This window comes from Piliocolobus tephrosceles, chromosome 13 (genome assembly GCF_002776525.5).
Source record: "Piliocolobus tephrosceles isolate RC106 chromosome 13, ASM277652v3, whole genome shotgun sequence".
Lineage (NCBI taxonomy): Eukaryota > Metazoa > Chordata > Mammalia > Primates > Cercopithecidae > Piliocolobus > Piliocolobus tephrosceles.
Window position 1 is genome coordinate 62,470,066 of NC_045446.1, and position 23,634 is coordinate 62,493,699.

The 23,634-nt window shown below is 43.3% G+C and overlaps 1 protein-coding gene across 1 annotated transcript in view; it reads right to left on the bottom strand.

The window, feature by feature from the left end:
• The window catches only part of CLPB (caseinolytic mitochondrial matrix peptidase chaperone subunit B), a 152,126-nt gene that overhangs the window by 75,762 nt on the left and 52,730 nt on the right, over positions 1-23,634 (bottom strand). The window contains exon 4 of the mRNA XM_023209529.1: positions 12,862-12,965. Coding sequence (XP_023065297.1) covers positions 12,862-12,965 — 104 coding nt within the window. The remainder of the gene's footprint in view (positions 1-12,861; positions 12,966-23,634) is intronic.

The window sequence follows — 23,634 nt, forward strand, 5'->3', positions numbered from 1 at the left end:
AGGTAACAAACCTGCACATGTAGGCCCTGAATCTAAAATAAAAGTTGAAATTAAAATAGATTTGATACTAAATTTTTTAAAAAAAGAAATGAGGTAGGAAATCTAGTGAGGTGTGAGAGGACGGGAAGAGAAGCTTTTCTATTTAAAGCTCTTGTATCATTCATTTTCTTTCTTTTTTTTATTGATACATAATTCACACTCCATAAAAACAAATGGTGAATTATATAGTATGTAAATTAAATCTTAATAAAGCTGTTAGGTTAAAAAATATATGGAAGAAGATGAGCATATTGCCCGGCATGTAGTAAGGACTCAATAAATGGTAATAAATTTATTATTGTATCCTTTCCTCTTCCTGATGTCATTCCAATACTGGCCAGAATCACCTCTAACACTAACACTGTAGAATATGTCAGGCTCATTCCATACTAGTGCGGCCCATTTCATTCTAGTGGAGAGTCACAGGTGAGTCCTGAAGGCTAACATCCCACAACTAAGAGTCTTCCTCCAATACTCAGATAAGTAAATACACAACAGAACAGTAAGAAAATAATGGTTCCATTTATTGAACACTCACTATGTGCCCAGGTACTGTGCCAGGAACTTTACGACTATCCTCACAAGAACCCTACTAGGCTGTTACATTATTATTCCCATACAATAAATGAAGAAAACTGACACTTAGAGAAGTTATGTATCTTATAAAGTCACACTGGCAGTCACTGACTGAGCTGGAAAGTTCAACTCCAAGGCTTATAACTCTTTTTCTCTAAGTGATTACATGGCTTTATTATGCTTTCTCTTATTTATGTACATTTTACTCACACTTTACAATTCAAGCATCTTGATTTTCACTGATCTCCCTTTCCTCTATGCCTTCTGTTTACATCAAATTAGTCAACATTTCCTTTTACATAGTCTTGTGTGTTCTCAGATTGTTTCATGTGTATTCTGTTAAGCATGGCAGGTTGCTTAACAAACACTTCTTTAGTAAACAGATGTTAAGCTTGTCTCCCCAGGCAGGAAACAGGTTCTTGATGGACACACACTGTGTCTTCAACATGTCTTTATCCTTTATATAGAGAAGGCACTCATGGTCACCTAGGCTGGCCGATGGCTGGAGGACCATCCCCTACTTGAAAATGATTCTCACAGACATCATGGTTTCTGCCCATGGACTGGAAGTTTTCTCCTTAGGAATAGGACCTCACCTCATTGTCACCCCATTCTAGTGTAGCACTGGGGCTCAGAATAGAGTTGATGAATTAAAGACTGTGTCAACAATACTTATTCCACTGGAGATACCTCAAGGGCAGCCTTCCCACAGCAACCCCAAGCCCATTTTCTCTCACCTCCATGAAAGGGAAGGGGTAGACCAGGAAGGATGGCAAGGAACTTGAAGAAGACAGGCTATTGTCCCTGCCTGTGGCCATGACAGTCAGTGCAGCATCCTCTCTGGCTCAGGACCCTTCTTTTTAGTGCAGACCCAGGGAGTGCTTTCCAGAGCCCACATCTCACCTTCACATCACCAAATTCATAAGGTGGGGCAAACTTAAGAATCTGTTACTCGGTTATCTACAGACCCATCAAAACTCTGTTTTAACCTCCTCTACTTCCTACCTCTCCTAACTCTCATAGTAGTGACATGCTCACAAGTATCTAGATTCCCTTAGATTTGTCCTATAAGTACCCTGAGGTCACCCTCTTCCTCCTCCTCTCCCACCCCCATCCTATCCAAAGCAGCATTCTTCGAGCTCCAGGGATTCTCTGGGGCAAGGCTGGCAACAAGAAGAAGGTGGCGGCTCTTTGCCTCTCGGCAGATATCCTACTCGGTTGGTCAAACTTGGTTCCTCTGTGTTCCCCATCTCTACACCTGCTTGCCTCTCCTCTGCCTTTTCTTCAAGATGTTAAAAACTCGTAATAAAAAACAAATACAAAATGCTGTAATTAATAGCCAATTCCAAGCCAACGCAGCATCTCTACTAATAAACCTCAATACTTGCAAAAAGAACAATAAATTCTGCCCCTCTCTGGTTCTGAGGTGGTCTCTTTTATATAGTCTGTGTGTGTATGTATGTGGCTAAGTGTGTCTACATATATATATTTTTTCCTTTATTTCCCATCCAGGGAGGGGCAGAATAATGAACTGCGTGCGTCAGGGAAGATGAATCTGAGATACTAGGGAGCAGTGCAGTAAAAAGATTAAAGTGTTATTATTGTTGGGTTTTTTTCCCCCATGGTCCATTGTGACAGCTCGACCGTCATCTGTAAAAAATGTCTCAGCGAGAGATAATCATCGGAAACTCAATAAAGCGTCAGGGGGAGCCTCAGCCCCTATCAATCACTAGGTGCCTGGAAAATTTCAGCTCTCTGTCTCCCTTCCTGCTATCCATATAAATGTCTCTAATATATTTTGTGTGGTGTGTGGGACCCATCCCTGATTTGGAACTTTTGATGAAAAAATATTTATACACAAAATATGTAAATCAGTTAAAAATCGTAAGACTAGTTCTTTGCCACCCAATCCTATTTTTTCTTATTTTTACAAATGCATCGAATTTATTCTGTTTAATAAAACATGTCAACGAGTCTATCTCTCTCTCCTAGGACACAGATAGATACACACACACACACACACACACACACACACACACACACACACACAGAGTTTGGAGGGCTAAAAGGATAGAAATAATTAACCTAACTGGCTGATTCATTTAATCATGCAGTTGGCCAAAATGTATCCTGGTAACTCTATGGTGGCCAGAACCAGAACTATGGAGAAACGACATGTAGAAACATTGGCCACGGAGTGTGACAAGGCCCTGAGTGAGCCTGGACAAGGATGAGGAAGGGGCTGTGACATTATTAAAAATAATAAATTGGCCACACAGCTTTTGGCCTGGCAGATTCCCAAGCCTTTGGACAGGCCAGAGATCTGAGCTGACTAAGCTGGGGGCACATGCAGGCTGATATGGTTGTTGGGTCTTATACAAGAGCAGGAGATAGTTCTGCTGGCATTTGACATCCTCACTCTGCCTCAGTTTCCTTTATTATAGGGTTACTACCTATATTATAGGGTTACTGTGAATACAAAGTAAGTATCAATCAATATTATCTGCTACCCTTGCAGCTATCATCATCGTCATCTCATTATCACCTCCCTCTGTTTCTCTATCCTGAAAGGCATCAATTCCTGCAGTGCCCTCTCCTTTAGGACCTTCAAGGCTCTTCTCTGACTAAAGGATAAAGTCCAAGAGTCTTGATCTGGCCCTACTCTACTAATGTTGCATCTTTATTGCTCATTACTCTCTAAGATGAATCTTCTGCTGTGTGCATGCTTCATCCTAACATGTTCACCTACCAGCGTGAAACATAATTTTTCTGTTTCTCATATCTGAGTGGTTTTTTTGTTTTTTTGAGACAGGGTTTTGCTGTATCACCCAGGCTGGAGTGCAGTGGTGTGACCATGGCTTACTACAGCCTTGACCTCCTGGGCTCAGGCAATCCTCCTGTCTCAGTAGCTGGGACCAATCCTCCTGAGTATCTGGGACCACAGGCACATACCTGGCTAATTAAAAAAAATATATTGGGCAGGGCATGGTGGCTCATTACCCTGACACTTTGGGAGGCCGAGGCAGGAGTTCAAGACCATCCTGGGCAACATGGTGAAACCCCATGTCTACTAAAATACAAAAAAGTTGCCGGGCATGGTGGCACACACCTGTAATCCCAACTACTCAGGAGGTTGAGGCATGGGAACTGCTTGAACCCAGGAGGCGGAGGTTGCAGTGAGCTGAGATCATGCCACTGTACTCCAGCCTGGGGGGCACAGCAAGACTCTGTCTCAAAAATAAAATAAAAAATAAAATAAAATAAAATAAAAGTTGTGTAGAGACGGGGTCTCACAACGTTGCCCAGGCTGGTCTTGAACTCCTGGGTTCGAGCAATCCTTCTGCTTCAGCCTCCCAAAGTCTTGGGATTATAGGCATGAACCACCACATTCGACCACTCTGTATGTTTTGAATATAGCACACCCCTTCTCTACTCACATTCAATTGCACCCACCTGTCAACCCTCCATACAGCTGTCCAAAACCTTCCGATACTTTGAGGCTCAAATGTCATTTTATTTCCTTGACTTCTTCAGCCAGAGATTCTCTTCTCTAAGCTCTGACGGCCCTTGCTATCTGTACCTCTGACTGGACCCTTTGTCAAATATTGTCTTGGTAATATCTTAAGTCTTTATTATTACTAATTACTGTTCTTGCAAGCACCTTATATTTGCATAATGCCTTGTATTTTCTCAAGCGCTTTCATAAGTCCTCCAATTAGGGCCTTACAATAAGCCTATGGTGTAGGAAATATTATTCTCTATAGATGAGAAAATCAAGCTCAGAGAGCAAAAAAGAATTGCCAAGGTCACACAATTAGGTAATGGCTAAGCCATTCCTTGGACTCTAAATACTATTTGGCTCTTTGAGGGTAATAGTTTGCTACCAGAGAAAAGCGTTTGGAAGGCTGTGTCAAAGACTGACATTCTGTTAAGAGTATAATGAGGAGGAGGATGTAGAAACAGAGGTTTACATTCACAGAATTTCTTCTATGTTCTAGGGTTTAGGTTGGGGTAAATGTACCATACTACCTCTAAGGCTCCCAATAACCTTTCTTTTACAAATAAGGAGACAGTGCCTCTGGCAGGTATAGAAAATCGCTCCAGGTGTCAGAGTTATTAAGTGTTCTGCACACATATAATACCATAGCTTAAACACACAGCCTCTCTAGGAGTGAAGCTTAAAGTGGCAAAATAAGATCTCTAGTAGGGAGGTGAAGGCCCAGACGAGTTTTTTAAGCAGTTCAAGCACAAGACCACAACTAATACCTGTAGTCTAGATCATGTTTTCCAAAGGGTAGGAGCCTATTAGAAATGCAAAACCTCAGGTCCCACCCCAGACATACTCAATCAGAATCTGAGGGCAGAGGGTCCAGGAACCTGTGTTAACAAGCTCTCTAGGGGATTCTTATTTCCTTGGGAGCCTTATTATTCTCAGGTGAGTTTTTGCTCTCCAAGGGCATGCATTCTCTCTGCTATGCTTGGGTTAGGCTGGGCACACAGTGGGTGCTGGGTAGTTAACTTATACTGAGTAAAAAAGATAGTCAGATGAAACCATCCTTGGCATGTACTGGGGAGGGGGAGAAATATTATACAGAGCAGTTCCATTACCGCCAGCAGGGAGTCCTAGCCATCTCCTGAACTCCAGGGCACTTGTCCACTGGTTTGTGATGTGCCGGCTTGCACCGTCCTGTCGCCCATCTGAAGACACAGAGATGGGGAGGTCAGCTGGAGCAGGCCAGGCCCTGCAGACCCTGGAGCTGTGGGAAGGGGGCACTCAGGCTGGTGGGGTTGGTCCAGGTCCTCTACCCCCAGAAGGGCCCTATGCCAACCCAGCTTCTGCCCCACTCATCTTTATTCAGCTGCCACTTGGAGCTGAGAAGAGAAGCTGATTTAGAGCCCGCTCTGGCTGCGTTTCTGCCGTGTTTTATTGTTTTAATTGTACATATGAGAGGCACTCAAAATGCTTGCTTGCATTTCTGACAGCCCCAGACACTCAATGTTTATAACAGTTACTTATAAGCAGCCAGCAGCATCCCGGGCTGGGCGACTTGTTTACTGTTACCACTAATTTATTACCTCCTCTGTCTGAGGATTAGGGCCCCCACCCATCAGCCAGCCACAAGTGGAACACTCCTGGAGTGGGTATGGGTAGGGCTCAAGGCACTGAAAGGAATGTGGTCGAGATCAGGGAATAGGTTGGCAGAGGAACAGCTATGATCCTCATACTTCTCTCCACATTTATTCCATCTCACAGACATTCTAAGCTGTGCCCTCTGCTTTTTTCTTTTTCCCAGTCATTTTCATCCTCCAAAGCCCAACTCAAATCCCACTTCTTTTAAGAATATTACGTTGGGTGCAGTGGCTTACGCCTGTAATCCCAGCACTTTGGGAGGCCGAGGCAGGTGGATCACCTGAGGTCTGGAGTAAGAATCCAGCCTGGCCAACATGGTGAAACTCCATCTCTACTAAAAATACTAGTAAAATAAAAATAAAAATAAAAATTAGCCGGGCGTGGTGGTGGTACCTATAATCCCAGCTACTTGGGAGGCTGAGGCAGGAGAATCGCTTGAACCCAGGAGGCAGAGGTTACAATGAGCCAAGATCGTGCCATTGCACTCCAGTCTGGGCAATAAGAGCGAAACTCTGTCTCAAAAACAAAAAAACAAAACAAAACAAAAGAACATTACTTGCTCTGAGAGTGAGTCTAGAGCTTCAAGAACATTAGAAATCACACGGCAGACAGGGGCACTGGAGGCCAGATAATCCAATGACCCATGGCAAGAATCCCCTTTACAGAATCCATGATGGGCAGACATCTCAGCTGTTAGTACCCCTTGAGTGGTAAGTTGCTCAATACCTCCCAGGCAGGCTTCCTTCTTTACACTTTGCTAAAACCCACCTCCATACAGAAATTCTGCATTAAATGTCACTGTGCTTTAAATATATATATGATTATCTCTAATCATCCTAACAACCCTATAAGATGGGTATTGTTATTACTACGTTACAGATGAGAAAACTGAAATTCAGAGACTTTAAGTCACTTACTCAAGATCACACATCTAGTCAGTAATAGAGCTTAGACGAATCATTCAGATATCTGGTACTGAAGCCCAAACTTTCTCTAGGACACCAATGTGCCTCTGAAGATGCCACTCTGAGGGCTGGAGAGAAAGGAAAGAATAATCAGGCCAACAAGATTTCCATACCAAGCACCCTTGGGTTACCTGAACCAGTAAGACTGCCCTCTACCCAGAAACACCAACGTTGACAAAAGTGGACCCAGCTGAGTAGGCTTCTTGCTAAACAACAATGCTCACATGACACAGGAGAAGAGTGAAACTAGGAATGGCATAACCAATGACAAAGTCTCAGCAAGGATGGCAAAGAAGTTTCTTTCCTCCCTAGGCTGTGTCTGTTCTCAGCAGGTAAAACGGACACAAAGCATCTTTGATACCTTTTAGTTTTCTTGCCTGGATCCTCTTTCCTGCTCACACCTTAAATGCTGGTATCCTGAGTAAAGGACTTGTTCTCCTACCATCCCCTCACTTTAAATACTTTCATTGGGCAATTTCGGTCACATCCATTGTTTTAACTCCCAAGCAAATGGAAAATACTCCTAAATCCCTATCTCCTGCCAAACTACTCCTTTGAGCTCTCCAGACCCACATATCTAACTATTCACTCAAACTAGAAACTGAGGTGTCACCATGCATACCACCTTTTCCATCAATTCTCACAATCCACTGAGTACTCAATCTTCTAATATTCTGCTAACATCTATTTACTGTATTCCCAAAGATCACCTTTAGGAATCTCCAGATATTTTAAATGTATTTTTGGAGGACAGGAGCATAGCTTCTTATCAGATTCCCAAAGGAGTCCATTATCCCTAAAAAGTCAAGAACCATTGATAATCTTTCCCCTCCAATTCCTCCTCCACCCTGTCAGAATGGTCCATCTAAAATGCAACTGTGAATTCGACATTGTCCTGCTTAAAATCCTTTAACGGCCTTCAGAATAGAGAATGAGCTCCCTAGAACTGCCTTACAAGGTCCTTCTCATGTGTAACCTTCTTCACTCTCTGGCCTTATTTCTTCTTGTTCTCCTCAATCCTGCAGCAGATGATTCCACCTGCTGTCATTCCCTAACCCCCACCCAATGCCTCTGCATACACTGTTCCCTCTGTCTGGAAGGTCCATCCCTCTTAGCGTTCCTGGCAATCTCCAACTCATCCTTAAGACCCAATTCAAGGTCACTTACCCTGTGACACTTCCGAGACACCAGTCTGCTCACTTCTCAGGTGGAGCTCACCACTACTTACATCAGTGCTGCCTACATATCTGTGCAGCTACCATTGCATTTATCACTCTGCATTGTGATTCCTTGTTTACAGGCTTGTCTCTGTAAATGACTGGGAGCACTGTTGAGGGGCTAGACTATGTATAATCATTTATATAATTCCAGCAACTGGCAGAGTGCCTGACATTCAGTAAGAACATGCTGAATTATACATAAATGAAACTAATAAGCAATTACAACTGTAGAGCACTTTACAATCCACACATCACATATTTTATCTCTTGATATTCACAACAATACTAATATGGAAGAAAAGGAATGTATCACTGGAGGTTAGAGAGGTCTTTCCAAAGCCACAAACTATACCTTTCTTCAGTACTAACTGCAGGCCAAGGGCCACAGAAATATCCATTAGAAATTTAGTGAACTTCTTGGACTTAGCACTGACTCCATAGTCTACTATAATAGTGAAGGACTGTCCAACTTTCATGAGCTGGTGACCTTCCTGTGAATTTGCCTAGACACACTCGAGGGAAAGGGAATTACAGCTCTTGTTCTACTCTACCTTCTTTACCCATCCCTACAAGTCAGGTAATTTTTCATGAAAAAGTCAATCCAATACAAAAATAAGAGAACTATAGGATTCTTTTGTTTGTATTTCATCCACGAGAATGAGTCAGAGCTGGGTATGGTATCTTGCATACAATTGGCAGTCAATATATATTGGCTGAATGGCTAAAAAAATGAGGTTTCCTTAAACAGAAAAAGGAAAGACATGGTTAAGAAGAAGCTAAAGGCTGAGGCTGATGAGAGAGAAGAGCCCTGAGATGATTCTAAAGGACTATCACCTATCCAGGTCCAAGTCAGAACGTTCAGTGCACCAAGTTGGACAGCAGAGCACATCTAAACCGATACACCCAGGAAAATAAAGCCAGCTGCCAGAAAACTGTGGCAGACAAAAGTAACCTAGAATTAAAAAAAAAAAAAAAAAAGGTGGAGAGGTAGATCTTGCAAGCCACAGTGAGTTTATCAATGATTCCTGACAAACTTCTAGGATGTTATTTTTTTTTTTTAACAGTTGGTTGTTTTTGTTTTTGTTTTGAGACAGGGTCTTGCTCTGTCACCCAGGCTGGAGTGCAGTGGCATGATCTCAGCTCACTACAACCTCTGATTCCTGTGTTCAAGTGATTCTTGTGCCTCAGCCTCCTGAGTAGCTGGGACTACAGGCATGCACCATCACACCTGGCTAAGTTTTGTATTTTTAGTAGAAATGGGGTTTTGCCATGTTGGCCAGGCTGGTCTCGAACTCCCAGCCTCATGTGATCTGCTTGCCTCGGCCTCCCAAAGTGCTGGGACTACAAGCGTGAACCACGGTGCCCAGCATTTTGTAACAGTTCTTAAACGCTTGGGTAATTACTGGGTACCAGTATGGGTTCCCTAAGAACAATAAATCAACATGCCAGAATAACCTGATTTCCTTTTCTGGAAAGGGTTATTAGACAAGAAAATAAGACAAATGCTAGAAACATTTTAATTTTAGCAAGAAATCTGGGGAAAAAGCTCTTAAAATTTTGTGAACAAAGCAAAGGAACGGAGGATGAAAAAGAATGAAAGTTGATAGAATTACACCTGAGAATGCTGAATAATGCATAAAAATTATCTTGACCATGCGCTCTAGGACTCTGTATTTAATAAAGTCCTTATAAACATTTTAATCCAAGTAAGAGCATGATGGCAGGGGATCTTGTCTGTCTAACTCATCAGTGCTTAAAACACTACCTGGTACACAGGAATGTGATCAATAAATACTTTTGAATAAATAAGTGAATCCACAGAAAGCCTACTACTAAATTTGCAGATCATATGAAATAAGAAGAGATGGTTAATATTTTAATTTGTTATTTCATAAGGGGACATGATAGCCTTTTCAAATATTTTTGCTGTCTCTCTCTCCCTACCTACCTACCTACCCAGAATGTAGGCTGTCTGGCATAAGAGTTAAAAATAATCCAGAGGTTGACCAGGAAAAAGAAAAGAAAAGAAGAAAGAAAAAAAACACTAAGAAAAATAAATTATGTAATCTTGAACAAGGAATGCAAAAAAAAAAATCATGTAGAGCAGGGTTGGCAAACTACAGCCTCTGGGCCAAATCCAGCAGGCTATGTGTTTTTGTAAATAACATTTTCTTGAAACATAGCCACATCGATTTGTTTATTGTTTATGGCTGCTTTTGTATCACAATGGTCAAGGTAGGTAGTCACAACTGAGATCAACTGGCCTACAAAGCTTAAATGTTTACTATCTGGCTCTTTCTAGAAAGTTTGCTGACTACTGATCTAGAACGTTGAATGTGAGTATCACCCTGGAGGTTACCATTAAAACACAAAGCTACAAAACATGAATGTGGCCGGGCACGGTGGCTCATGCCTGTAATCCCAGCACTTTGGGAGGCCGAGGCGAGCAGATAACAAGGCCAGGAGATCGAGACCATTCTGGCTAACACAGTGAAACCCCGTCTCTACTAAAAATACAAAAAATTAGCCAGGCGTGGTGGTGGGCGCCTGTAGTCCCAGCTACTGGGTAGGCTGAGGCAGGAGAATGGTGTGAACCCAGGAGGTGGAGCTTACAGTGAGCCAAGATTGTACCACTGCACTCCAGCCTGGGCGACAGAGTGAGACTCCATCTCAAAAAAGCAAAACAAAACAAAACAAAACAAAACAAAACAAAACATGAATGTACGTCGTGGAGACCAGTGTGACAGCAGAAGTTGGACTAGATAGATGGCTTCATAGCTTTGAGATTCTGTGAAATAAAAAAAACGTTTAATGAGCCCTGCTAGAATCCTGACAGCAGATGAGAAGGCACTCGAAAGAATCCCCTCCTGTCTACCTGGCCCTGCCCTCTCAACAAATGCTCCACCTTGCTTTTTAGTGAGAGCACCTGTATTAGTTCATTTTCACACTGCTGATAAAGACATACCTGAAACTGGGAACAAAAAGAGGTTTAATTGGACTCACGGTCCTACATGGCTGGGGAGGCCTCAGAATCATGGGAGAAGGTAAAAGTCACTTCTTACATGGCAGCGGCAGGAGAAAAATGAGGATGAAGCAAAAGGGGAAACCCCTAACAAACCCATCAGATCTCAAGAGACTTATTCACTATCACAAGAATAGCATGGGAAAGACTGGCCCCCATGTTTCAATTACCTCCCACTAGGTCCCTCCCACAACACATGGGAATTCTGGGAGATACAATTCAAGTTGAGATGTGAATAGAGACACAGCCAAAGCATATCAGCACCTAAACTGAAGACAGAGCTGAGCACTGCAATGCTGTGCCTGAATGAGAAGAGGATAGCCCATAAGCTGAGTCCCCACATATCAGGCTGCAAATAGAGGGCAAGGTGGTACTCATGAAATTCTCTGTTTAAAACATAAACACAATTCCTCCAGCTCAGTGGGGAATCCAAGGACACAAAGATTGTGGCCTGCACATGAGGAGGAAAGAAAGGACATATGGGTAGATGAGAGTTCAAATAACCATACAAAAGGCCAAGATCTAAAGAACATTCAAAAGAGCAGCTGAGGGCAGGTTGCAACTATTGTCAAGGACAGGGAAGCCTTTGTGGAGGACCTAGCCTTAGCAATGGAACCTTAAGAGAAGGACTAGGTTTAGAGAGGTGAAAGGGAAGGAAGAGGGTAACTTCACACTTTACCTGGGCAGCAATGCCTTAATGCTCTTGGATACTCCTCTCATGCCACTGATTTGAGAAAACTTCTTCCTGGGGCAGCAACAACACCGCTACCCTGAGTTACCACCTACCACGTCAGTCTCGCAGCCTTACAGCTCTGAAGGCTGAGCACACTGCTCCCCTTGGCTGAACTTCCCCCTAGGTCAATGTTCTGGCTCTCAGGTAGTCAGAGAGGCTGTCTGTCCTCCTGGCATCACTGCTAACACTAAAGCAGCCACTGCTCAGCCACGCTGTTGCTGGCAATCTCAGAGGGATCTCAGCCTCTGTGAATGATCCAGGACAAGGGGAAAGCAGTGGGGACAGTCTGGATAAACAAAAGCTCAAATGTAAAATACTCATTTCTGACTGCAGCCAAAGCAACCAGCTTTTTTTTCAACCCCACTTTGGATGAAGTACTCACCACACAACATAGACTGACTTGCTGAGGTACCCTCCAACAGACACATGATCAAGCCCTAGTGCAAACCCAAACACCCACCTTGCATATTCAGTCTCCAAGACTCACCCCACAGCCTCTTCATTCTGAAGTTCTAACTACCACCAACACAACATCCCAGACACCCCAGAGAAGGCACTGATGATGACCTCATTTTATAAGGATAGACATCAGGGCACAGAGAAGGTCCACTATTTGTCCTAGATTGTAGAGCAAGCTAAGGGGACAGTCCCAGAGACAGGATTGCATTTTACATTTACGAGGGGGGAAAAGCAGTATTCAGAGTAGTATTATTTAGGGACTTATGAGGCTGAGGAATCCAGTAAGGCTGTTGTCTAGTTCTGGGGCAGGAATGGGGCAAGGTAAGTCTGCAGGAAAAAGGAGAGGAACAAATCCACATTCCACGCAGTTGCCTTAATTATTTTACTGAAATGTGCTCCGTTGTCCACTCATCTGCAGCTCTACAGGCTGAAGCACTTTCAGAAAACATCAGTTGAAATGTACTTCCTACCCCCAATTAGGTCACGAAATCAGTCCTCTATTTCTTTCCCCAAGACTTCTTCTGAGGTGACATAAAGTTAGAGCCAAGGGACTGTGAAAAGCAGCTGTTCCAAGCCCTTTGAGTTCATGAGTCCACAGAGGTAAAGAACATGCAGGCTTTCACTCTGAGTTGCTGGTAGAGCTGACACCACAGAGCAAGACTGCATGCAAGACACAAGAGGAGAGCTCTCAGAGAAGCAGGACAGCCCACACTTACCTTCCAAAGAATGGATTCCCTGTTCCTTGGCGGTCTTGTAAACACTGCTGAAATCATCTCCAAGGTTTGGATCAGCCCCGGCAGCAAGCAGGACCTGGACCACACTAGAAGAAAGCACAAAGACAGAAGTGTCAAAAGCAAGAAAGGCCCAGGAGGTACAGACCCAGATCTGGAGGCATGTTTGGGGACCCATGTGAGTGATACAGTGGAAAAAAAACCATGAACTCTGGGAGTATAAAAGACAAGGATAGGAAAGGCAGGAATAGGAAATTTTAGCTGGATGCAGTGACTAATGACTGTAATCCCAGCACTTTGGGGGGCCAAGACGGGAGGATTACTTGAGTCCAGGAGTTCAAGACCAGTTTGGCCAACATAGTGAAACTCATTTAAAAAAAAAAGGGCAGCAGCCTCTGAAACTTACCAGCTGAGAAGCTTGGGACAAGTTACTTAACACCTTTCTAAGGCCCAGTCTCCACAATTATAAAATACAAACTGTTTATCCAACAATTACTTATCAAATGCCTACCATGTTCTAGTCCCTGTTCTAGCTGCTGAGGTCTGTGACCTCAAGGAGCTAGGGCCAGTCTGCTGAGAAAACCAATAATTAAGTATAAAGTTACAGCTCAAAGTATGATAAAGGTTACCACAGGAGAAACGTTCAGCAGAACAAGAAACAGGATCAAGAAAACCCTTACGGCATCAGCAAGATGGCAGAACAGGACTCCCCAGCACTTGCTCCCCAGCAGAAACATCAATTTGAACTATTATCCACATGTAAAAATACCTTCACAAGAGCTAAGTAAACCAAATGAGAGATTACAGCACCTGGGCGTAGCACAGGGGTAAAGAAAAGATTACCTACAGAGAGTAGAAGACAGTTTCCCCTTACCCATATCACCCCTCCCCCAACTCCAGGCGGTACACATGGAGAGAGTTACATTCATGGGGGCAGGAGAGGGAAGTGAGGGCTGGACTTTGCCTTGGACCCTGAATCCAAGCCCACCCCAGTAAAACTCAGTGCCTGGAAGGCTCCCAAACTCCTGGTTGATACCCTCAGACTAAGCCTCTAGGCCTCCCTAGTGCCAGGCCATACCCCACAGCCCCAGGCTCCAGATCTGCCTCCTAGCCAGACTGATCTTAGCAGCCTCAGACTCTGGCCCTAGTGCCAGGCCAGCCCCAGCAGTCATGGGCTCTGGGCCCACCCTAACACGAGCCCAGCCCCTACAGTCTCAGGCTTCAGGCCCGCCTTGCAGATTCAATCTCTAGGCCCATCCTAGAGCCAGGGTAGCCTTGGTGGCCCAGGGCTCTAGACTTCCCCCAGAACTGGCTGGGGCATGAATCTAGGCTTCAGGTCTGCCCTAGCACCAGGTTGGCCTGACAGCCTTAGTTATCAGGCCTATACCAGCAGACCCAGCCTCCAGGTCCACGCCAGGCTCCAGCCCAGCCCACAGCCAAGTTAGTCCACACAGCCCAGAGCTTTAGGCCTGCCCTAGCACCAGGTCAGTACCCCTGGCCTCAGGCACTGGGCCAGCACCTGCAGACACAGGCTCTAGGCCTGCTCGGTTTCACACCAGTCCCTGTGGCCCCACATTCCAGGCCAGATCTAGCAGCCCCCAGGCCCATCCCAGTAGACCCAGTACTGAGCTGGCTCCCACAAATCCAGACTCCAGGATAGCCCCCGTGGACCCAGGTCACAGGCTAGCCCTCACAGACCTACACCTTCTGGCGCAGTACCTGTATATCCAGGCTCTAGACCATCACCCACAGACCCAGGCTCCGTGCCTGCCCAGGAACAGGCCAGCACAGGCTCCAGGCCAGTCCCCATGCCACAGACTTCAGTGAACCCAAAGTCTAGGCCTGCTCCAGCAGATCTGAGATGCAGACCCACTCCGATAGATGCCAGTAACAGCCTGGCCCCCATGGACTGAGACTCCAGGACCATCCCTATATACCTACATTCCAGGCCAGCCCTTGTGGACCCAGGGCCCAGGCCAATTCCCATAAACTAAGGCTCCAGGTCTGCTCCAGTACCAGATCAACCCCTGTGGACTCAGGCTCCAGGCCCATCCACTTGAACGCAGGTGCCAGGTCAATCCCAATGACTAACCATTACCTGCAGATTCAGGCTCAAGGCCTATCCCATCACAAGGTTAGTCCCTGTGCACTTAGGCTTCAGGCTGGCCCCCACAGATACAGGCTCTAGGCCCACCCCTGTGGTCCCAATCAACAGGTCCACTCAAATGGCACCAGGCTCCAAGCTCAACCCTAAGGACCAAGGCACCAGGCCAACTCACCTGCTGACCTAGGCAACAGGCCAGCCTGCCTGAGGACTCTAGCACCAAGCTCATTCATGAACCACACAAGACAGCCTGTCCCGAATCTCTGGACAGGCTGAATCTCTTTCCCAGGCAAAGCCAATCTGCAAAGACTACAGTAAGTCCCTACTTTTTCACATGTTCAGACACCAAAGCATGGCCACAAGAATCAAGAACAATCAGGGAAACTTGATCCCACCCAAAGAACAAAATGAAGGATCAGTAACCAACCCTAAAGAAATGGATATTCATGACCTGCCTCACAAATAATTCAAAATAATTGTTTTAAGAAAGTTTAGCAAACATTAAGAAAATATAGAGAAACAACTTAACAAAATCAGGAAAACAATAAATATTCCAAACAAATTTAAGAGATTGAAATTATGTTTTTAAAAAACATCAAAAGAAACCCTGGAGCTGAAAAATATAATGAATCAAATGAAACTGCAATATAGAGCATGAACAGCAGAACTGATCAAGCAGAAGACAGAATATGTGAACTCAAAAATGAGCTATTTGAAAATAGGAAGATGAGGCTGGGCGCGGTGGCTCAAGCCTGTAATCCCAGCACTTTGGGAGGCCAAGGTGGGTGGATCACGAGGTCAGGAGATCAAGACCATCCTGGCTAACATGGTGAAACCCCGTCTCTACTAAAAATACAAAAAACTAGCCGGGCGTGGTGGCGGGCGCCTGTAGTCCCAGCTACTCGGAGGCTGAGGCGGGAGAATGGCGTGAACCCGAGAGGCGGAGCTTGCAGTGAGCCGAGATCACGCCACTGCACTCCAGCCTGGGCGACACAGCAAGACTCCGTCTCAAAAAAAAAAAAAAAAGAAAGAAAATAGGAAGATGAATGGCTTCCAATAAGATTCAGTCCAAATAAGACTACACCAAGACATATTATAATCAAACTATCAAAAATTAAAGACAAAGAAGGATTCTGAAAGCAATGAGAGCAAAAAAGCAAGTAATACATAAGGGACTTCCAATAAGGCTGACAGTGGATTTCACATTATAAACCTTATAGGCCAGAAGAGAACAGGATGATAGATTCAAAATGTTGAATGAAAAAAAATCCTGTCAACTAAGAAGACTATACCCAGCAAAACTATTCTTCAGAAATCAAGGAAAGATAAAGACTTTCCCAGAGAAATAAAAGCTGAGGGAGTTTATTACCACGAGACTTGTCTTATATTTCTTAGACAGGTCTGATGGTGATAAATTTATAAGAAATGCTAAAGAGAGTGCTTCATGTTGAAATAAAAGGATGCTAATTAGCAACACAAAAACACGAAAGTATAAAACTCACTGGAAGCCTGAGAAACATGCTGAAACCCCATCTCTACCAAAAACAGACAAATACAAACATCAGCCAGGCATGGTGTTACATGCCAGTAGTCTCAGCTACTTGGGAGGCTGAGGTAGGAAAATCACTTGAGCTTGAGGGGCAGAGATTGTAGTGAGCTAAGATCAACCACTGCACTCCAGCCTGGGTGACAGAGTGAGACTCTATCTCAAAACAAACAAACAAAACACCCGAAAAACCTCACTGGTAATGGTAAGCACATAGTCAAATTCAGAATACTATGATACTGTAAATGGTGGTTAAGTAGATCACTTTTATCTTTAGTATTAAGGTCAAAATACAAAACTGCTAAAAATAATAATAGCTACAATAATTTGTTAAGGGATATATAATACAAAATATGTAAATTGTGACACTAAAAATACAGAATATGTTTGTGGTGGGTGTGGAATAAGTGTAAAGTAACCACAAAGCAACGCCTAAAGTAGATTCATAAAAGGTAAAAAGTAAGGAATATAAGTATACTACTAAAGAAAATCACCTAAAGGGGGCAGTTCCAAGATGGCTGAATAGGAAGAGCTCCAGCCTCCAGCTCCCAGCGTGAGCGACACAGAAGACGGGTGATTTCTACATTTCCAACTGAGGTACCGGGTTCATCTCACTGGGGAGTGTCAGACAGTGGGTGCAGGACAGTGGGTGCAGCCCAACAAGCGAGAGCCCAAGGCACTGCCTCAACCAGGAAGCGCAAGGGGGAAGGAAATTCCCTTTCCTAGACAAGGGAAACTGTGACACACAACACCTGGAAAATTGGGTCACTCCCACCCTAATACTGTGCTTTACAAAGGGTCTTAGCAAACGGCACACCAGGAGATTATATCCTGTGCCTGGCTCGGAGGGTCCCATGCCCATGGAGCCTCCCTCATTGCTAGCACAGCAGTCTGAGAGCTAACTGCAAGGCAGCAGCAAGGCTGGGGGAGGGGTGCCCGCCATTGCTGAGGCTTAGGTAAGTAAACAAAGCCCCCGGGAAGCTCGAACTGGGTGGAGCCCACTGCAGCTCAAGGAGGCCTGCCTGCCTCTGTAGACTCCACCTCTGGGGACAGGGCATAGGCAAACAAAAGGCAGCAGAAACCTCTGCAGATGTAAATGTCTCTGTCTGACAGCTTTGAAGAGAGTAGTGGTTCTCCCAGCATGGAGTTTGAGATCCGATAACAGAGAGACTGCCTGCTCAAGTAGGTCCCTGATCCCCAAGTAGCCTAACTGGGAGACATCCCCCACTAGGGGCAGACTGACACCTCACACCTCACACCTCACACAGCCAGGTACACCTCTGAGACGAAGCTATCAGAGGAACGATCAGACAGCAACATTAGCCATTCAGCAATATTCACTTTTCTGCAGCCTCTGCTGCTGATACCCAGACAAACAGGGTCTGCAGTGAACCTCAAGCAAACTCCAACAGACCTGCAGCTGAGGGTCCTGACTGTTAGAAGGAAAACTAACAAACAGAAAGGACATCTACACCCAAACCCCATCTGTATGTCACCATCATCAAAAACCACAGGTAGATAAAACCACAAAGATGGGGAAAAAGCAGTGCAGAAAAGTTGGAAATTCTAAAAATCAGAGTGCCTCTCCTCTCCCCTTCCAAAGGAATGCAGCTCCTCGCCAGCAACGGAACAAAGCTGCTTGGAGAATGACTTTGACGAGCTGAGAGAAGAAGGCTTCAGACAATCAAACTTCTCTGAGCTAAAGGAGGAAGTACGAGCCCCGCACAAAGAAGCTAAAAACTTTGAAAAAAGATTTGATGAATGGCTAACTAGAATAACCAATGTAGGGAAGTCCTTAAAAGACCTGATAGAGATGAAAACCATGACACAAGAACTATGTGACAAATGCACAAGGTTCAGTAACCAACTTGATCAACCGGAAGAAAGGGTATCAGTAATTGAAGATCAAATGAATGAAATGAAGCGAGAAGAGAAGTTTAAAGAAAAAAGAGTAAAAAGAAATGAACAAAGCCTCCAAGAAATATGGGACTATGTGAAAAGACCAAATCTACGTCTGACTGGTGTAGGTGAAAGTGACGGGAGAATGTAACCAATTTGGAAAACACTCTGCAGGATATTATCCAGGAGAACTTCCCCAACCTAGCAAGGCAGGCCAACATTCAAATTCAGGAAATACAGAGAATGCCACAAAGATACTCCTCGAGAAGAGCAGCAGATTCACCAAAGCTGAAATGAAGGAAAACATGTTAAGGGCAGCCAGAAAGAAAGGTCAGGTTACCCACAAAGGGAAGCCCATCAGACTAACAGCAGATCTCTCAGCAGAAACTCTACAAGCCAGAAGAGAGTGGGGGCCAATATTCAACATTCTTAAAGAAAAGAATTTTCAACCTAGAATTTCATATCTAGCCAAACTAAGTTTCACAAGTGAAGGAGAAATAAAATCCTTTGCAGACAAGCAAATGCTGAGAGATTTTGTCACCACCAGGCCTGCCCTACGAGAGCTCCTGAAGGAAGCACTAAACATGGAAAGGAACAACCAGTACCAGCCACTGCAAAAACATGCCAAAATGTAAAGACCATCGATGCTAGGAAGAAACTGCATCAACTAACGAGCAAAATAACCAGCTAACATCATAATGACAGGATCAAGTTCACACATAACAATGTTAACCTTAAATGTAAATGGGCTAAATGCTCCAATTAAAAGACACAGACTGGCAAACTGGATAAAGAGTCAAGACCCATCAGTTTGCAGTATCCAGGAGACCCATCTCATGTGCAGAGACACACATAGGCTCAAAATAAAGGGACGGAGGAAGATCTACCAAGCAAATGGAAAACAAAAAAAAAAGGCAGGGGATGCAATCCTAGTCTCTGATAAAACAGACTTTAAACCAACAAAGATCAAAAGAGACAAAGAAGGCCATTACATAATGGTAAAGGGATCAATTCAACAAGAAGAGCTAACTATCCTAAATATATATGCACCCAATACAGGAGCACCCAGATGCATAAAGCAATTCCTTAGAGACTTACAAAGAGACTTAGACAGGAGCACCCAGATGCATAAAGCAATTCCTTAGAGACTTACAAAGAGACTTAGACTCCCACACAATAATAATGGGAGACTTTAACACTCCCTGTCAACATTAGACAGATCAACGAGACAGAAAGTTAACAAGGATATCCAGGAATTGAACTCAACGCTGCACCAAGCATGCCTAATAGACATGTACAGAACTCTCCACCCCAAATCAACAGAATATACACTCTTCTGAGCATCACATCGCACTTATTCCAAAACTGACCACATAGTTGGAAGTAAAGCACTCCTCAGCAAATGTAAGAGAACAGAAATTATAACAAACTGTCTCTCAGACCACAGTGCAATCAAACGAGAACTCAGGATTAAGAAACTAAATCAAAACCACTCAACTACATGGAAACTGAACAACTTGCTTCTGAATGTCTACTGGGTACATAACGAAATGAAGGCAGAAATAAAGATGTTCTTTGAAACCAATGAGAACAAAGATACAACATACCAGAATCTCAGGGACACATTTAAAGCAGTGTGTAGAGGGAAATTTATAGCACTAAGTGCCCACAAGAGAAAGCAGGAAAGATCTAAAATTGACACCCTAACATTACAATTAAAAGAACTAGAGAAGCAAGAGCAAACACATTCAAAAGCTAGCGGAAGGCAAGAAATAACCAAGATCAGATCAGAACTGAAGGAGCTAGAGACACAAAAAATCCTTCAAAAAAATCAATGAATCCAGAAGCTGGTTTTTTGAATAGATCAACAAAATTGATAGACCGCTAGCAAGACTAATAAAGAAGAGAAGAGAGAAGAATCAAATAGACGCAATAAAAAATGATAAAGGGTATCACCATCGACCCCACAGAAATACAAACTACCATCAGGGAATACTATAAACAACTCTACGCAAATAAACTAGAAACCCTAGAATAAATGGATAAATTCCTGGACACATACACTCTCCCAAGACTAAACCAGGAGAAGTTGAATCCCTGAATAGACCAGTAACAGGCTCTGAAATTGAGGCAATTATTAATAGCCTACCAACTAAAAAAAGTCCAGGACCAGATGAATTCACAGCCGAATTCTACCAGAGGTACAAGGAGGAGTTGGTACCATTCCTTCTGAAACTATTCCAATCAATAGAAAAAGAAGGAATCCTCCCTAACTCATTTTATGAGGCCAACATCATCCTGATACCAAAGCCTGGCAGAGACACAACAAAAAAGGAGAATTGTGGACCAATATCCCTGATGAACACTGATGCAAAAATCCTCAGTAAAATACCGGCAAACCGAATCCAGCAGCACATCAAAAACCTTATCCACCATGATCAAGTGGGCTTCATCCCTGTGATGCAAGGCTGGTTCAATATACACAAAACAATAAACGTAATCCAGCATATAAACAGAACCAAAGACAAAAACCACATGATTATCTCAATAGATGCAGAAAAGACCTTTGACAAAATTCAACAGCCCTTCATGCTAAAAACTCTCAATAAATTCGGTATTGACGGAACGTATCTCAAAATAGTAAGAGCTATTTATGACAAACCCACAGCCAGTATCACAATGAATGGGCAAAAACTGGAAGCATTTCCCTTGAAAACTGGCACAAGACAGGGATGCCCTCTCTCACCACTCCTATTCAACATAGTGTTGGAAGTTCTGGCCAGGGCAATCAGGCAAGAGAAAGAAATAAAAGGTATTCAATTAGGAAAAGAGGAAGTCAAATTGTCCCTGTTTGCAGATGACATGATTGTGTATTTAGAAAACCCCATTGTCTCAGCCCAAAATCCCCTTAAGCTGATAAGCAACTTCAGCAAAGTCTCAGGATACAAAATCAATGTGCAAAAATCACAAGCATTCTTATACACCAATAACAGACAAACAGAGAGCCAAATCATGAGTGAACTCCCATTCACAATAGATTCAAAGAGAATAAAATACCTAAGAATCCAACTTACAAGGGATGTGAAGGATCTCTTCAAGGAGAACTACAAACCACTGCTCAATGAAATAAAAGAGGACACAAACAAATGGAAGAACATTCCATGCTCATGGATAGGAAGAATCAGTATCGTGAAAATGGCCATACTGTCCAAGGTAATTTATAGAATCAACGCCATCCCCATTAAGCTACCAATGACTTTCTTCACAGAATTGGAAAAAACTACTTTGAAGTTCATATGGAACCAAAAAAGAGCCCACATTGCCAAGACAATCCTAAGCAAAAAGAACAAAGTTGGAAGCATCACACTATCTGACTTCAAACTATACTACAGTATAGTACATACAGTAACCAAAACAGCATGGTACTGGTACCAAAACAGAGATATAGACCAATGGAACAGAACAGAGCCCTCAGAAATAGTACCACACATCTACAACCATCTGATCTTTGACAAACCTGACAAAAACAAGAAATGGGGAAAGGATTCCCTATTCAACAAATGGTGCTGGGAAAACTGGCTAGCCATAAGTAGAAAGCTGAAACTGGATCCCTTCCTTACACCTTATACAAAAATTAATTCAAGATGAATTAGAGACTTAAATGTTAGACAAAAACCCTAGAAGAAAACCTAGACAATACCATTCAGGACATAGGCATGGGCAAGGACTTCATGTCTAAAACACCAAAAGCAACGGCAACAAAAGCCAAAATTGACAAATGGGATCTCATTAAACTAAAGAGCTTCTGCACAGCAAAAGAAACTACCATCAGAGTGAATAGGCAACCTACAGAATGGGAGAATATTTTTGCAATCTACTCATCTGACAAAGGGCTAATATCCAGAACCTACAAAGAACTCAAAAAATTTACAAGAAAAAAACAAACAAACCCATCAAAAAGTGGGCAAAGGATATGAACAGACACTTCTCAAAAGAAGACATTTATGCAGCCAACAGACACATGAAAAAATGCTCACCATCACTAGCCATCAGAGAAATGCAAATCAAAACCACAATGAGATACCATCTTATACCAGTTAGAATGGCGATCATTAAAAAGTCAGGAAACAAGTGCTGGAGAGGATGTGGAGAAACAGGAACACTTTTATACTGTTGGTGGGACTATAAACTTGTTCAACGATTGTGGAAGACAGTGTGGCAATTCCTCAAGGATCTAGAACTAGAAATACCATTTGACCAAGCCATCCCATTACTGGGTATATACCCAAAGGATTATAAATCATGCTGCTATAAAGACACATGCACACGTATGTTTACCGCGGCACTATTCACAATAGCAAAGACTTGGAGCCAACCCAAATGTTCATCAATGACAGACTGGATTAAGAAAATGTGGCACCTATACACCATGGAATACTATGCAGCCATAAAAAAGGATGAGTTCATGTCTTTTGTAGGGACATGGATGCAGCTGGAAACCATCATTCTCAGCAAACTATCGCAAGAACAGAAAACCAAACACTGCATGTTTTCACTCATAGGTGGGAATTGAACAATGAGAACACTTTGACACAGGAAGGGGAACATCACACACCGGGGCCTGTTGTGGGGTGGGGGGATAGCATTAGGAGATATACCTAATGTAAATGACGAGTTAATGGGTGCAGCACACCAACATGGCACATGTATACATATGTAACAAACCTGCACGTTATGCACATGTACCCTAGAACATAAAGTATAATAAAACAAAAAAAAAGAATATCACCTAATCACAAAGGAAGACAGCAAGAGAGGAAGAGAGGAACGATGGATCTATAAAACAACCAGAAAACAACAAAATGTCAGAAGTTAGTCCTCACTTATCAATAATTGCCTTGAATGTAAGTGGATTAAAAAGAGTAAGACCCAACTGTATGTTACCTACAAGAGACTTACTTTACCTATAAGGACACACACAGATTGAACATGAAGGAATGGAAAAAAATATGGCATGCAAACGGGAACCAAAAGAGAGCAGAAGTACCGGGATTCATATGGAATAAAATAGACTTTAAGTCAAAACTGTATAAAGAGACAAAGAAGGTCATAATATAATAATAAAAGGGTCAATTAAGAGACTATAAGAATTGTAAATATATATGCACCTAACATCACAGTACCTAAATATATAAAGCAACTATTAATC